General features: G+C 34.5%; 1 protein-coding gene across 2 annotated transcripts in view; it reads right to left on the bottom strand.

The window, feature by feature from the left end:
• The window catches only part of PhKgamma (phosphorylase kinase gamma), a 154990-nt gene that overhangs the window by 111049 nt on the left and 25790 nt on the right, over positions 1–18151 (bottom strand). For both annotated transcript variants that reach the window (XM_090409820.1, XM_090409819.1), the window contains exon 3: positions 10674–10846. In XM_090409820.1, the coding sequence (XP_090265946.1) occupies positions 10674–10846 (173 nt within the window). The remainder of the gene's footprint in view (positions 1–10673; positions 10847–18151) is intronic.

Raw genomic sequence — 18151 nt, 5'->3', positions numbered from 1 at the left:
AACTTCAGAAGGCAAAACCAAATGCTTTTCTTAGCAGTTTGTTGTCGAAAATTTGAGCCACTGATTTTTAAACAAGAGACACAGATTCTGTACACTTTAAGACTCTCTTAATCCTTTCTGCAACTGCATAGTTCCTGTGGAATTAGTTCCCCACCCCGGGGTGATTAGAAAATTCATCATCATAATCAAATTCCTGATATGCATCCTCAAGGGGTGTACAGGATATTATGACTATATGAAAAAGTTACATCATTACCAACTTCCTATCAGCAAGTTTCCTCCAAATTAATCTGTTATCTGTCAAGACTCCAACATTATCAGATCTTATTCTTGTAGAAAGGCTTATACGCTGGTAGTCTTAATTAATACTTAAGAAATTGACAGTATACACTAGAAATATAAATTAAATCAACTTTAATATATACCTTCCGATATTTCGGCAATGTCACGTTGCCATCTTCATGGGAACTTAAGATAAAAACACGTGCGCACAAGTACTACATAACAGCAAATGAGAAACGAAGCGAGGAAGCTACCGTTTTCATAAAGTCCTGATGGTGCCCCCTGGCGGGCTATATTAGGTGTTCTTGGCCTTTAGGCTGAAGTTCTTCTGATGTATGTTTCCCAAATTTGGGGCAGTCTCATGCATCCAAATTTGTTGAGATTTGGCATGTTCCTAAGGGTTGAGGCTGATTCCATGAATAGTCTTTCATATTTGAACTTGCTGTGGTGTATTACTGTGGCTTTCTTCCACCTTATTCTGTGGCGGGTATCCAGAACATGTACTGCAAGCCCAGAGTGGCTGTACTGGTGAAATCGGATGTAGTCCTTGTGTTCTGAGATTCTGATATTTGCTGTCCTGCCTGTTTGGCCAAAGTAGGACAATTTACAGCTGCAAGGAACTTGGTATACACCAGGTAGTTCTAGGGGAAGTGGTTGATCTTTAGTGGAGCAGATAAGGAATGCCAATTTTCTATATGGTCTGTAACAAGTGGTCAAGTCATGTTTTTTTTTGGATTTTATTGATTTTTTCCGAGGTGCCTGGGATGTAGGGAATGGTGATGGATTTAGAGTAATCTTTTTGGTGAAAGGGGGGGGAGGTGGGTTGTGGATATCTGGTTTTAGTATTTTTTTGGGGGATAGCCATTGGCTGAGAAAGTGTTAAGGATGTGATTTAGTTCAGTGGTTAGGGCTTGGTCATTTGCACATTTGAATTTGAAACACTTCGTTTCTCATTTGCGTGCACGTGTCTTTATCTTAAGTTCCTATGAAGATGGCAAATATCAGAAAGTATATATTAAAGTTGATTTAATTTATATTTCTAGTGTACACTACCAATTCCTTAAGTATTAATTATCATATCAGATCTTATATTTCTGTCTCCCATTTACTATATCAATCCTCTAGGTCTTTTTCCCACCATCCTCCTGGCAAAGAACATTTGTTTTGCTAATCTTTCCTTTCCCATTCTGTTTAAAAGACCATATCACCTGAGATTAGCTCTGCTAACACATTGGGGTAGTGAACTGCTGTTCACTACCCTAATCCTTCTCAGAACTTTCATCTCTATGATCTCCAGTTTTTTATCAAGTGTTTTATTTCTAACCTAGCTCTCAGATCCATGTGTGAAAATTAATTTGAACACGCTTGTATTCAACTAGTTTAGTGTTTTGACTCATTTCTCTCTTATTCAGTCAACTTCTTATTACCAGTTTTGCTAATTGTGTTTTCCATTTCAAATATAAAAGTTTCCATCTTCACTAAAATTTGTGCATAAATAGTTGAAATGTTTTACTTGTTCTATAAGTTCTCCATTCAGGATGCAGTTCACATTTTCAAAATGTTTCTGCTTATTTTCAATGTTTTTGTCTTATGTGTCTCCCACTCACACTGAATAATGCAGTAGGAAAAAAAAAAAAAGTCACAGTCCACCCATGGTACTGTAGTATCATGGGTGGACTATGATTTTTTTTCTTTTCATAAATTTTTATAATTTTTTTACATTTTTAATTCTTTTTTTTTTTTTACCTGGTCTGGAGACCAAATGTACAACTTTTTCAAGTCACTTCAAGTCTCTACACCACCTCCAAATCAAAAAATTAGAATTAAAGAAAATGTGTTGAATGATTTGCAGTTTTAATTTATTGCATAGAAAATAATTACTACCGAATATGAATTAGCATCATCCAAATCTATGTACTTTGTAGATAACCATGTAAACATATAAAAATGTAATATAAATTATAAGAAAACTGTTATTTGAAAACATTCACAAAATTACAATAATTTTTAATGTCGTTGAAAAGCCAAAAGGCTATTTTTTTCTGGCGAGGTTGATATAAGTTAAGGGGATAAAAATCCCTTATTGTTTTTCAGCCAGTAAGCGAAACTAAGATCGAACACTACGATCTGTAACGTTTCATGCCGACGAACTGTCAGCGTATTTACACTTACGCTTGGATACGCTGACAGTTCGTCGGCATGAAACGTTACAGATCGTAGTGTTCGATCTTAGTTTCGCTTACTGGCTGAAAAACAATAAGGGATTTTTATCCCCTTAACTTAATTTTTAATGTCGTTCAAATATTAGAATATTCCAAATTTTTCGGATTGGTTTTGAGAAGCGCATAGAAATGGCATATATTTCAGTAGCTGCAGGATTGACTTGTGTGTGAAGAATCATTTAAGCATGGATTTCAGTTAATCATTTGCTAAAATTGGGTCGAACAAGTGACACATTGGAAGCTAAGAAGTTTCATATGGTGTCTCTACACAAAGAAGGCCACACTCAACAGTTTATACCTAAGGAATTGAAATGATCTCAGGCAAGCGTGAGTAGAGTATTGACAATATTCTAATAACCAGAGTTATCAAAATAATCACTGCAATAACAGTCGAAAGGTAATAACTACATTAAGAGATGAGAGGAAATTGAAGAAAAATCGCTTCCAAAAAGTGTAAGGTATTTTCACAGGAGATGGAAAGAACTAAGTGTGAATGTAGCTAAATCTACAACATCGAGAAGACTTCACAAATTGGGTTTTAAATCACGTGTGCCTAAAAAAGACACTTATGCCTTTCAAGCAAAAGGCAGCTAGAGTGTGATGGTGTAAGCAAAGACTGTTGTGGAGTGAAGTGGACTGGAAAAAGATACTTTTTAGCAAATGAAAGTATGTTTCGTGTGTCTCATGGTCATCAAGCGATACGTGTTTGGCATCTTAAGTAAGAAGCATTTAATAAAGAATGCATGAAACATACGGTGAAATTTACAACCTCTGTCATGGTATGGGCTTGTATGATTGCAGAGGGTCCAGGTAGGCTGTGTATTGTGTATGAAAGAGTCAATTCCAAAGTGTACCAAGAAATTCTTGAGCACTTCATGTTATCAGCATTGGAAGATTTATGTGATGGTGATTTCCTTTTTCAGCAAGATTCAGCTTCTTATCACACTTCCAAGCCCACTACTAGATGGCACAAAGAAAGGCAAATCAATGGTGTAATTCCTTGGCAGGCAAACTCACCAGATTTAAATCCCCATTGAAAATTTGTGGAGAATTATGAAGAAACATCTTCAAGAAGTTTCCCCAAGAGACAAAAATGAACTTGTTTCTAATCTGCAGACCATATGGGCATGTTTTCATAAAAGGACTGAACAGTTAGTAAATATTATACCCAACCCTTTATGATCATAAAAGTCAAGGGGGGGGGGGGGGGAATGCAACAAAGTACTGATTTTCATGTGGTTTTACTTTGACTATAATTTTTGCATTATTCTAATATTTTGAAACAAGTTAAAAATTATTCTACTTTTGTGAATATTTTCAAATAACGGTTTTCTTATAATGTATATTACATTTTTATGTGTTTACATAGTTATATAATCTACAAGGTTTGTAGATTTATTGCAATAAATTAGAATTGCAAATCACTCAACACATTTTCTTTGATTATTCTAATTTTTTGATTTGAAGATGTAATATGCAGGTTGACAGCCTCAACCAAGGCAATGAAATTCATCTCCCACCTAAAGACAATCACAAACATCAATGCTCATGGCAGGGTTTGAATGCACAGCCTGATGGTCAGAGAGCAGATATGCTAACCAACAGACAAAACCAGGTTTTTATTGCTGATTTTCCCACCAAAATGATTATTGCAGTTATTCTATTTAATTAGGGAATGCTGCAGATGTGTACTGGATTTATTTAGGAGTATAATATTATCTCTAATTTTGATATCAAGTTTAATGCCACTTTGCTTCATAATATGATCCATATAAGATGATGAATAATAGTGAAAATAATGTGAACAAATTATCTTCCTATACTATTACTACGGGCAACTCCAGGGAATCATTAGACTCATCGAGGGAGGCCCCAAATCATATTCATCACAACTATTTGACATTCATACAGTATCTATCATACCTCGCCTTAAACTCATTCACTGTCACAGCATCCACTACAGACTCAGGGAGCGCATTCCACTCATTCACTACTCTAAAAGTAAAGAACCCAGCTCTAACACCTTTACTAACCACACTTTTGCCCAGTTTCCATGTCCCCTAGTCCTCCCACAACCAGCCCTGTTCTCAAAAATATCTTCTGAATTAATTTTATAGAAACCCTTCAGTAATTTGAATGTCTCAATCATATCTCCCCTCTTCCGCCTATCAACCAATTTTTGCAACCCACAAATCCTCAACCTGTTCTCATACGGTTCATTCCACAGACCTGCTATCATCTTGGTCACTCGCCTCTGGATCCTCTCCACCTCCTCCCCATCAAGAAGAAACCTAGGTGACCAAATCTGAGCACAGTAGTCTAGATGGGGTCTTATCAAGGCTCGATAGAGAGGAACAATAACCTGCTTGTCTCTGCTTGTCAACGTATTCTTCAGCAACCAAGTGATTTGATGAGCTGTTTTGGTCACTTTTGCAATGTGTCCCCTAAATTTCAATTCCTTATCCACCAACACTCCTAAATCTCGTGCCTCATCAATTTCCTGGAGCAGGGTTACACCAATGCAGTAAACTGCCGCCAATCTTTTCACCCCAAAATGCATAACCTTACATTTTGCCACATTAAACTGACATCCATTTTCCTTAGCCCAGACCTCCAATCTATCCAAATCATCCTGCAAAATTTTGACGTCATCTGCATTCACTATTGCCCTACCCAACTTTGCATCATCTGCAAACAAATGAACTGTTCCTCTCAGATCATTTCCTATATCATTTATGAACAAATTAAACAGCAGTGGTCCAAGAACAGATCCTTGTGGCACACCACTAGTCACAGGCCGTCTTGTGGACTCTACTCCCGAGTAAACCACTCTCTGATATCTCTCCGTCAACCACCCTCCTATCCATCTCACCAACCCTATGTCCATTCCCATATGCTGCAATTTACTGATTAGAATTCCATGTGGAATCCTGTCAAAGGCCTTGTCAAGGTCCAGTAGAATCACCATAAACCCATTACCCTTATCCAGTTCAGCCGTCACTGTGTTATAATACGTGAGCAAGTTACTGAGGCATGACCTACCCTTCACAAAACCATGCTGTCCCCGATACAGTATCCCATTTTCTTCTATCCAATCTTGTATTTTCCTCTTGACTATTTTCTCTAAGACCTTGACAATGATTCCTGATATGCTAATCGGTCGGTAATTTACAACAGCAGTCTTGGAACCACCTTTATGCAGTGGAACTATTTTCCCCTCTTTCCACCCGCTCGGGACTAACCCAGACCCGAGACTCAAATTAAACAAAATGGTCAAGGGTACTGACAATTCTTTAGCTGCTTCTCGTACAACATGAGCTGGTATACCATCCAATCCCACAGATGTATTGACATTGAGGTTATGCAATAGACTACTCACCTTCTTCAATTCTAATTTCTGACTTAGAATTCAAACATAGCCTATGTACTGCTCAATATAATGTCCCATTTACAACAAATAACTAACATTTTGAACAGCTTTTCTCTTGGAACCATATCGCATTGTCTTTTTCAGATCTACAAAACTTAAATACAGATCTTTGTTATATTCCCATGATTTCTCAACTTTTTCCCTTAAAATAAAAATATGATCCTGAATTAGAAAGTTTTATAAAAATCATAAACAATGCATACAATAGTTTCATTCACTGGAATTTAAATTTCTGTACAATAATGCACAGGTTCTGAAGTAAATTTATTAATTCCTGGAAATAAATTAAATTTTTTTTTTTTTATTGTCATGATCTGCTGTCTGATCTTCAATTTTCCATTTTTCCACTGATTAATCATAATTGCTCAATAGGGTATTAAGCATCCAATCTATTTCAACTTCAGAACCAAATGAAACTTTCAAGACTTTTTTAAAAATTGTTTTCATCATGAAGAAAACAATTTTTAAAAAAATAAACTTTAATGCATTAAATGTTAATGACTAATTTTTTTCTTATAAATTTATAGAGTTAAAATTAAATGAAATAAAATAAAGATTCAGTACCAGAGTTTATATGAAGTTGTGTAATCTCTCGCTTGGATAGCAAATGTTCATTTACTATTCAAGTGCTTTCTCACTCCCTGCATAGTGCTGACATGAAACATTCAGACTTCAATCTGTTTTCTAAGTTAAAATAACTTTTCTACAAAACTATTATTATGATTGACAAGATTTCTGCTGAAGTGACCAACTTATCAATAACATCAACAAAAATGTTTGCTGACAGAAATACAAGATTTATCCAAGCATCATGCAGCAGTAATAAGCCAGAATGCAGATAACATTGAAGATTTATAGATGTGTTCTGTTAACTGTTTGGTTTAGCAACAAGAATACAGTGTGCAGAACCTTTGAAATGATCTTTATATACTAAAAGATACTAAAAAGTCCACTAACATGAAGATACAATCAGACAGATTTGATTAAAATTTATGTTCTAGATATCAGTGTATAAATAAAATTAAAGAAGCTAAAAATAAGTCTAAAAGGTTTCAACTTGAAGTAAAATTATTTAAAAAAAAAAAAAAAAAGCAGTGCAATATGAGCTCATCTCATTTTTGTATTTCTGTAAGCTTTTGATCACTTTAAAACTTATTTTTTAAATTTCAAAGTTGTCTAGTCATTACAAATCAATAACAGATATATTTTATCCTTTTCAAAAGGTTTTATGCAAGTTTAAATCTTTTCAACCATTTTCTTCGCTAATTAAGATTTACACATTGATTGAGAACTCACTTATAGAGAGGAAAAAAAATCTTTCAAGTAAAAATCACTTCAATATTCCGAGTTGTTCATTCCAGCTCATCTCAAAAAATGGTGATAGAAACTGTCAAGAAATCTTTGAGATCATTAAAGATTTTTCATTTCAATCAAAAGCCCTAAGAAAATGTAAATATACAAGCTTGGATCAAGTTATACATTTAAGTATAGCAATACCAAGGCAGTTGACATGCCAGGGATTTGGGGGGGGGGGGGGGGTATTAATTTTCAATCACTTTTGAAGTTTTTATAGTTTCAAAACCAAAAAGTTCCATATTAATTTATAATTTCTTATTAAATGTCCATTTTTTAAAAATAACTTTCTCAATTAAATTATATAAAACTTAACTGATTTTAAAAAAATGCAATTCAAAAATTTTGAATTTTAAGAGTTAATTTAAAAATTAAACTTCCTTATAAATAAAAAATGCAAAACATCATGTATTTTTTACTTTAAACAAATGTAAAAATCAAAATTAGTCAGCATCAAATGGGAATTAAGCACCTCCATAGCATAATTGGAAAAACGACAGAACATTGCAACTCTGCGACTGGAAAAAACCTGTGTTCAATTCTCATCATGATGAGACAAATCTTTATATGGACTTTTTCAATTGAAGGTGAGTTAGCATATTTTATACAGAGGAAGAAGGGTTTCTTTCCTGCGTACAGGCAAATTGGCCATAAAAACACAAATTTACAGATAAAAAATACTTTTATTGATGTTGGGCAGTAGATGGCATTGATAGTACAGTGGTATCTCGCTAATCCGAACAAATAAAAACCGTGCTCGTTCGGATTAGCGAATTTCCCCCAAGAGGCAACAATAACTAGCATTTAAGACAAAAATAATCACATTCTAATGATACGTCAATTTAATTCTGTAAATAAATGAGGTAACTAATAGAAAAAAAGCTACTGTACTGTAAAGTAAAAATTAAACGCGGCTGTACCAGCCTTGATGATCCACGCGAAGGATGCCCAAAAAGTGTATGTGCTGTATTGTTGAGGATTCTGATTTAATAAAATTGCATAGCGCAGTACATAATTTAATTTGCATAAAAAATATCACTTTCTTGTACACAACACAAAAAAAAAATTTCACAAAATAACACAAAAAGTTTTTTTTATTTCTTTGTAAAAAAGTCACTGATTTTCTTTTGCTTCTTGGAAGCTAAACTTATTTCGAATGCTTCTTCTCGGAGCTGCATTAGCAACAAAATTTTGTGGAATGGCGTATCATTCTGCTTAGCCCATTCTATACACATATTATAACTGTCCACTGCCTCTCCATGTTTTACTTTTTTTCTTCGAGTTCTTCATCGTCATCTAATTCATTCTGCATTGTCATATTTATAATTTCAGCATCTGATTTGATTTCGAATTCACTTTCGGTTCTACCTGTAATCCATTCCATAACATCTGTTTGTGAAATTTCAACATCTGGATTTATATTTTTAACCAAATCATGCACGTTTTGAATTTCCTCTTTTTGTGTATCACCATAGTTATCTTGGTAAATTCTAGAAGGCCACAGTTTTTTCCATGACACTCGAATTGCTTCAGGTTCGACGGCTTCCCAAGCAGCAACTGAAAATGCTACATCTTGCAAATTTATGTTTTTTATCGATGTGGTAACGTCATAATTTTGCGGGTAAATATCTTAAAAGCAGGTCTTTAAGATATTTTAATTTAATGGATTGTATTATGTTCTGATCCATTGGTTGCAACAATGGAGTACAGTTTGGAGGTAAAAACATAACAGTAAAATTTCCATCCTTACTAATCAATTCATCTGCCAGAGGATGTCCAGGACAGTTATCCAATAATAAAAGTGCTTTCTGTTCCAAATTCTGGGATTTTAAATAAGTTTTAACAGACGGTACAAAATCGTTGTGAAACCAGTTTGAAAAAAGTTTGATATTTATCCATCCTTTACGTTGACTTCGGTACAAAACCGGAAGGCAGCAGTTCTTAAATGGTCTTGGGTTTCTTGATTTTCCAATCATAAGTAACTTTAATTTATGTTTTCCTGAGGCGTTTGCACAAGGCATTATCATGACACGCTCTTTGTACATTTTTCGACCGGGTGCTGAGGCTTCATTTCTGTGAACTAGAGTTTTCTCTGGTAACAACATCCAACAAAGACCACTTTCGTCTGCATTATAAATTTCATCATCGGTTAAATTTAATTCAAGAATTTTTTCTAAAAAAGCTTTTTGGAATGGTTCTATGGCAGAAAAGTCACTAGACAGTTTTACCCTGAGATTGATAGATACCGAATACCGTGGCATGTCTTAAATTTTTCTAGCCAACCATCACTTGCTTTGAATTTCTGATCGGGTAAATATGTGAATGGAAATGCTTAGCTTTCTGCTTTCTCCGGAGATGGGAGTATGACGACTTCTTTCTTGAAGAACCCACGTGTAAACAGCAGAATCAAGTAAAGAAAAATCACTTGTTTTTCAGAGTTTGTCTCTTGCTTGGTCCTTCTTGTGTGGTTGAAACATAAGTTAAAATCCTATCTTTGTTTTTTTTTATGTCACTGATTGTAGATTTGCTGACATTGTATTTAGTAGCAAGTTGTACGGCTGCTTCACCCTTTTCCAGACACTGAATTATTTTAGACTTATCCGACAATGATAATGTTACGTGTTTTCTTTTGTTAGGCTTCGACCCGGTAGCCATTTTAACGAAATAAATTTTAGCGTTAAAACAGTAAAATAAAAAATGAAGTTAATAAACAATAAAACTGTCACTTTTAAAATTTATCTGAAAAAATAAAATCACTTATTAAAACAATCGATAATCATTCACTGAAAACTTACGAAAACACAAAACAATAAACGACAACTCAGACAACGTTTCATTTCAATAACCAAAGAAAAACTGAGCGTTATATACAACCAGGCTTTAGGCTAAGTCGTTGTTGTTGAAGGAACGTAAAGATAAACAAACACTGCAATAGTGGTAACTAATCAGTTCATTAAGGACAGCAGTGATACATGCCGACAATACAGTACGTACTGTAGAGTATAAAAAGCAAACTTGAACACAATAAATCAAAATAGGTCTACAGTATAACCGTACAATCGACAGTATGAAAAAAATACTGTGCTGTGCTGTACTGTAATAATAATAAAATAAATAATAACAGTTAAAATAATAATTATTAAATAAAAATAATAGTACATAAAATAATAATACGTAATAAATAAAACTTTTTTTTTCTTTCAAACTGCAGTTCGGATTACTGGAGTGTTTGGACTAAAGAGGTTCGGATTAGCGAGATACCACTGTACTTGTCATTGTGTGTAATTGGATAATTAACAAAATTAATATATATATATATATAAATATATATATATATAATATATAAAATATGGTTTGGTATAATCAGGTTAACATTATCCACCTACTTATATATGGGTGACCTGCAACTAATTTCAGTACATTGATTTCTCTCAGTGTGGCTTCCTGAAGGGTGGTACCTGCAATATCATCACTATCTGCACTGATGTCTATTATCTTAGCTGCAAACTCTTTACCTGTTTCTTTTTCAATGCACCGCCTAACTGTGCTACTCACTCCTCTGCAAAAGAAATGTTCTCTTTGAGAAAACAACAAAAAAAAATTTTTGAATTAATATTTGCTAATTTAAATCTGTATACAATTTAACTAAGATCTTGTGACAGAGACAAAATTGCACACAGTTGTAATTAGTCTATCTCTGATTCTGCCTGTGCAATTCTAGTTTCCCTGTCTTGACACTCAGACATTTCCAAATGCCTGCACCCTTCTGCATTCAAATGTAATCCACCTCTTGCATACAGCTCTCTTCTATTCTCAAACATGCTCCATGCATTCACATATTCCAGACCCCTTTACCTGCACATTCTTGCTATCATCACATTTGTCATCAGTGATCTTCTCCTCCAATCTGCATTATCACACCAGGGCAACACGCTCACTATCGTTCCTCAGGCACATTTCTGCTGCAATATCTCTAACAACATCAAATCTCACACTACATGATTCACATTACCTCTCAGATCATTCATCCCAACCCATAACTATCATCTCCTCTCTACTTTTACCCCTCTTCATTGCCACACTATTATTCCACTAGACAAGCACTCCTCTGGCACTCTACTCTGCACCCCCTGAATCATCGAATCTCTGTACATGACACTGAACAGATTGATTCATCCTTCTCTCACTGGCATTGCTGACTATTATGGATTCCAATCTCTCCAATTTCTCTCCCTCTTGATCTCTTGCTTCCACACACTCTCAGCTTTCTGAAATTTCCTCTCTTCCATTCCTCTCTGATGCCTTGCTTCAACACCAACTTTCTGCAATTTCCTCTCATGTCCTATCTCTCCCATTCTCTCGCCTTCCTCTCTCCCTTGCTCTCTGGTGCCATTCTCTTACACCTACTCTCAAAAAAAGTATTTGAAAAAGTAAGAGTCATATGATGTTATATGTAAAACAATACAATGGTATAACTGAAGCAATGGTGCAATATTAATTATTCATTAGCTATTTAAAAAAATCATTGCTGTGTGATTAGAATAAGACTTTCCTATATCTTAGATAGAGAGAGGCAGTCATTCCAATTTAAGTTTGGATGGTGAAGAGGCCTCAGCACTTTCTTTAAACAAATGTCCAAATTTATATTGACATCAATGAAGTAAGCGTGTTTCAGACTATAGGATATTCTGTATGTATTCCATGCTGTGCTAAGCCAGATTTCTCTGATTTACTGTTATTAATATAAGATTGTTACTCTTGTCTTCTCTTTTCTAGTGAGCATCCAGTCTGTCCAAAGTAAGAATGATGACAGTAGAATACAAGAAGAAAAAATCTGAGAAATTTACTACAGCCAACTCTCACTACAGTAAACTTACCCACACATGACATTTGTAACTTCTTATGTGCAGGGTTGCTATTACAAATTCATTGTTTTAGAGCATAATTTGCTACAATGAATTTCCTTTAGCACAGCATTATGCCTAAAGGACTTCAATTGGGATTTTTAATTAGCTTGTTATAGTGTGTCGAATTTGTTGAATAAGTCTTTGCTAGACTCAACACAGCCACATTTGAACCAGCAGCTAACTGTGCTAGGTTGACTTTATAGTCTAGACACAGATACATTTTTGACACATCTTAACAGTGAACATGCCTAAAATAAACTTCACCACAAAAAAAGAAATTGTACTCTCCATAATTTGGAGAGTACTTCAACCATAGTTTGAAGTACTCTCCAAACTATGGTTGCACTAATTTTACCAAAGATCTGGGAGGGTATTATTCTCTAAATTCTCTGTTAATGTTAATTCTCTAAATTAACTTTATAGTTATCTGATCCATAGAGGGTACCATGTAAAGACATCAGTTCTGTTGTCAGTTACAATTTAAATTGTTTTGCTCAATTACATAGTTTAGTGATGTGTGCCTATAACAGTTATAATTGTGTTCTGATGATGCTAGTTAGAAAACTAGTGAAATATTGGTGAAAAAAATATATAAATATATTTTTTTCCTCTCTTGGTGTTGTTTATACCATAAAACATAATTATGAATCATCAAAAACACCTAAGTCTTTTATATATACAGATATAGTTTTGTTATATCAATTTCAGTTTACTGTCATGGTGGCACTTAAATAAAAAAACAAACTTCCATATCCAGTTCAATAACATTTGCAGTGTAAACACCAACTTAAATTATGTGTGCTGAAACCATCTGTAGACATTCAAACCTAATTTACTGTTTCTGACCAAACACCAAATTACACCTACAACCACTACCACCACAGTCCACCTCAACTTCTAAATTGTGCTGTATGATTCCTTCCATCATAAGGATGGCACAAGTGCTTTTATGCTGTGCAATATTCCTTTCAGGGGATGCTTAATCTTGAATCCACTGTTTTCAACCTCCCCTGGCTTAAGGTTTCTTGTCTCATCTACTGTCTTTATCATTCCCCTAATTCTGAAAATCACTCTTGCTGCTTTGACTTCTTATCCTTTAATCTTGATTTTATGTGGCTCCCACATAAAGTTTATTTGTAAACCTATAGTACATTTGTATCATGGGCAGGCTAAGAATTTTCCCAATTTTTTTACTTTTCTTTTTTTGCAACCTACTCTAGAGATCAAACATGGACCTTTTTAAGCCACTTCAGACCTCCAATAATCCCCAACTACTCAAACAGTGAAGTAATATGCCTTGGTAACTTTAATGTCCACAACTACAAACTGCTCTCTTTTTCCAATTCTGCTGACCAAGCTGCAAGAAAATCTGAGTATGCACCTTAACCAATAACCTAAACAAAACCATTCATCTATCAACCAGAATAACAGAGAAATCCTCTCCACTCATCCAAAATTCTAGATCTTTTCTTTTCATAACCAGTTCTCCTCCTAGATACACTCAATCATAATCTCATATAATTTTCATCTTTAGTGAAATGTCTCTCTTTCCTCAGGTATTCTCTCTCTCTCTTTCTTATTACTCTTTTCCATGGTGAGACTACTGTTTTCACTCTCTAGATTCAGATACTTGCTGCTATTGTGTAACAGAAATCATCAGCATTCAAAATTCCCACTCAATAAACAACTAAACCATGGTTTTCTAAGAAGTCAGGCTGGAAGAAAAAAAAATGAACAGAATATTGCAGGTTGCTTAAAACAAAAACTTCAGCTTCATTCTTTGCATATAGTGAAGCAAAATAGCAAAACAACAATTACCAAATCCATGTCAGGGACTTGGTTAAAGCCATCATTATAAGCTATATTATACCTGATAAGAAATGATATTGTTGCTTTAATTCTTCACTGAAGCATAAGCAAAACAAAGTTTCATAAAATAAATTTTCATAAAATTTTTTTAAAAATATTACTTCTGCATTGATTTAACCTTAGTATCTTCCTGGGTGTAACTTCTACTGATGAGACCTCAACAAATGTTGAAACTGGTCTGGTCTAGATAGTGACCCTTTCCATTATGTTTTTGCATTATGGGATACTAAGGCAAATGATGCAAAGTCAACAGTCTCTGTATATAAGTAGCCTAGTGAAGATACTTCATGTGCAAACTGTTTGCTGATACTTGGGTGAAGATTAAAATGCATAAGAATATAATTTTCTGTCAAGTATAATATACTTTGCAAAAGTTGTTGGGTGCAATTTCTGTCCATCAATGCTTCCACCTCTAACTCGGGTGACAGCATTGGAACAACACCTAAAAACAAAGCTGACCTTCAAGCATCACTCATCTTCCAACTCCCACAGATGATCAAGGCACATCACTTTCAGTTACACCAGAAACAGCACACTGTATGACACCTGTGACTTTCTGCAAGAAAGACACTAGAAAAATCCCAACTTAGAAAAAATGCTTCTGGTCCTTATGGTATTCTGCAAACTGTACCTAGTACAGTTTGCAGGATGTATTCCTGAGCTAATATCATCTGTTTTGTTCCTGTCCTTCATTATTTCTACACCTTATTATACTCTGCTGACATCTAATACACTGCATGGAATAATCAATTGATTCCAAGAAAATTTGATAAGTCTTCCACCAAACTATCAACCTACTGTTTTTACCTTAGTGCTCTCTAAAGTGATGAAAAGTTTAACACCAACTAAATCAGTGACAACCAGTATGGATCAGCCACTCAAGAAGATGCACAATATATTTTCTCATCTATATTACACATCTCAAGGCATAGGACATAGAAATATGTTGGAAAATCTGTGCTATCACACTTGACATTTCCAAGGCATCTGATAGGGTCTAGCACAGAAGGCGTGTCAGCAAACTGCTGTCTTATGAAGCGCCAGTTATCTCTTATGTCATTCACTGCATAAAATAATGGCAGGTGTTCTATTCTCTCTCTTTAGATTTTCCTACTTATGCAAGAAACTGTACTCCTCAGGGATCTGTTAGCGCACCAACTCTCTTCATAAACGATCTCTCTATCTGACTACAATTACTATCTATAGTTTGACCAATAATAACCAATCTTCATTCCTCCTATTCATACAATAAATCCTGTGGTCAAACATCCCAAACTTTAAAATTTTCAACAACCAACGCCTTGCACTTACCTTCAATGTTTCCGTACATACCTTTTTTTTTCATGCAGAATAAATATCAGTTTTCCTTCTCCCTGTACAGTCAAGACTAGATCAGTCCTCTTGGATTGACACTTATCACTAGCCCTTCCTGGTACAAGTTTATCACTTCTAGCATCCTCAGCCTCCAAAAAACTTAACACTTTTTTCTTTTTGCTCAAGATATCAGCAAAAAACTTAACACTTTTTTCTTTTTGCTCAAGATATCTTTTTGCTAGTCTAGCTACTAACTCTACAAATCCTCCAACCTTAAACTGCTCTCACATTTGCTTAATGCACAAACATCTCTGCTTTTGTTCAAAGGAGAGCTGTTTAGCTATATGATGATATCTCTCTCTCTCACACACACACACACACACACACACACACACACACACACACACACACACACACACACACAGATTGTTTCCACAGATACTTCCATGAGTACTGTTCAACAGAACCGGCATGATAAATGTACAATAAGCTGAAGACGGCTGCCAAACATCCATTTACAGTTCAACTGATCATCCACCAAATCAGCTACTCCCATTAATCTTTCATTCTATCTATATCACCTTTTATTTGGAATAGCCTTCTCTGAAATCAAATAACTTCCAGCTCTTCAAAAAGAAGATCAATAGATTCTGTCTCTCTTTGGTCTTTTTCTTTCTCTTAGCATCTGCCTGCACATGGCATCAATTTGCTGCCATGTGCAGCCTCTCATGTATGAAGTGATATTATTTTTTTTAATAATAATAAAAAAAGTCTTTGATAGAAAAACAGTTGATGTTGTTGATATAGAAAGTGAACAAGCTTAGAAACAGGATTACTGTCCATAACACTCCATATAGCAAGTTTACAATAGTATTCATGTATTTTTCTTGAATGGTCTATGTTCTCTGTTACAAGTAGTTTTCATTGTATTTACATTGTATAGTGAATCAATACCTTCTCCCCCCCCCCACACACACACTTATAAATTCAAATAATGGTTTAATAATGTTATTTTTGTACAGTCATATATAATATATTATATAATATACATATGTGTGTGTGCGCGTGCGCAAATGACAAACATTTATTTATATTGGATATGCAAACAAAAATTTTAGAATAATATTCACTGACAAAATAATTATTCTGAATGGCTTGGCTTAAGGAAACATGCCAACCAGTTTGGTCATCAATCTACACATCTCTATGTCAATATGGATGAAATATATCACTCCTCATTCACTTTATGTCCATCATATATTTCAATGTAATATCAATGGTATTACAATTTATAATATGTGATTCATATCCATGACAACTTTCATGTATATACACATCAAGGCTAGCTGGGTGGTTAAACGTTTTTCCATTTTGGTGATAACATGTTTACTAACTGCAGTATTAACTATTACATAGCAGAACTTTTCACTTCACTTAAAACTTTATCTTTGTTTTTAACAATTGTAACAGTGGTGCAGGATAAGTTTAGCCTGAATTCTCTCCCTCTGTGTTCAATACACCATCATCACTAAATTTAATCATTTTAATCTTAGCATTTAATGCAGCAGGTTTTAAGTGGAAGCATTATCTTTACTTTGAATTTTATCTGCCATTATCTCTCATCTCATCTTCCTTTTTCCCTCTTTTACCTTGCGGTCGAGGGTTTATTAATCATTAGACCTCAAACTGTTCACAGGATAAGGTGGTAAGCCCTATGCCCCGGTGTATCCTAAGTCCATAGTGTTGAGTTCTCAAGGCCGATTTGCCTGCTTTGGGGGATAAAAAACCCCAGGATAAATTGGGGGAAAAACTGTACTGTCCACACCCAAGACTGGTTAACTTGGCTATGGCTGAGGAAGATCCTTCAGCTCCTCACGTCACTGATGGGAATCAAAGCTAGGACACTCCTTCCCCAGGCATATGGTTGCGAAGAGCCTAGTGGCTGTGCTCTTCACAACCACATGCGGACATCTGCCGTTATTAACAATAATAAAATAATAGCTATAAACAGTTTATATTTCACAGTGAAAAACACCAAAACAGAGATGTAGCAAGCAATGATGTCATAAATAAACTGAGTTCATGAATACAGCGCATCAGTTGATTCGTGGCACTGTCACGACACTAAAACCATCATATGAGAGAATGCATCATTGTATAAACGGGCAGTGGTCATAACTGAAAAACATCATATGAGCAGATTGTTGTAAGGCGAGTATTACTGAGTATATATATATATATATATATATATTGAAAAGCTTACTACAGGTTAGAGAGAGAGGAAGTAGCTATAAAAAAAGAAGGGGGAAATATCAATAGTGAGATAAAAATAAATAGAAATAATACATGCAGTTGATAATATTGCAATAGTAACAAAAAACAAGATAAAATAATGAAAGAATTACCAGAGTGTTTCAATTGATTTTTCAAAAATACAGCATGACAATGAACATACTCAAAATCAAAATTTAATAACAATTAAAAACATAAGCAACATTGCAAAAAGTGTTTCAAAATTGAATTGAATACTTCCAAATATTTATTATTCAGTAACTAGGTTTTATGTGAACATGTGGTATATTGAGCATTTGTAAGATTATAACAATAATTGTGATAGTTCCTTTACAAAGTGGACTACATTTTCATATGAAACCTAATTACTAGGCAATAAAAATTTGGAAGTGTTCAATTCAATTTGAGGATTCTAAAAGATGGTGATTGAATAATATTATGAGGTCTTTGAATTCATGGTATATAACAGGGGCGGCCAAACT

The sequence above is a fragment of the Typopeltis vanoorti genome, chromosome 20, assembly GCF_054136105.1.
Source record: "Typopeltis vanoorti isolate ZY-2024b chromosome 20, IOZ_Tvanoo_1.0, whole genome shotgun sequence".
NCBI lineage: Eukaryota > Metazoa > Arthropoda > Arachnida > Uropygi > Thelyphonidae > Typopeltis > Typopeltis vanoorti.
The sequence above is the reverse complement of the archived record's forward strand: the minus strand, read 5'-3'. Positions and strand labels throughout refer to the sequence as shown.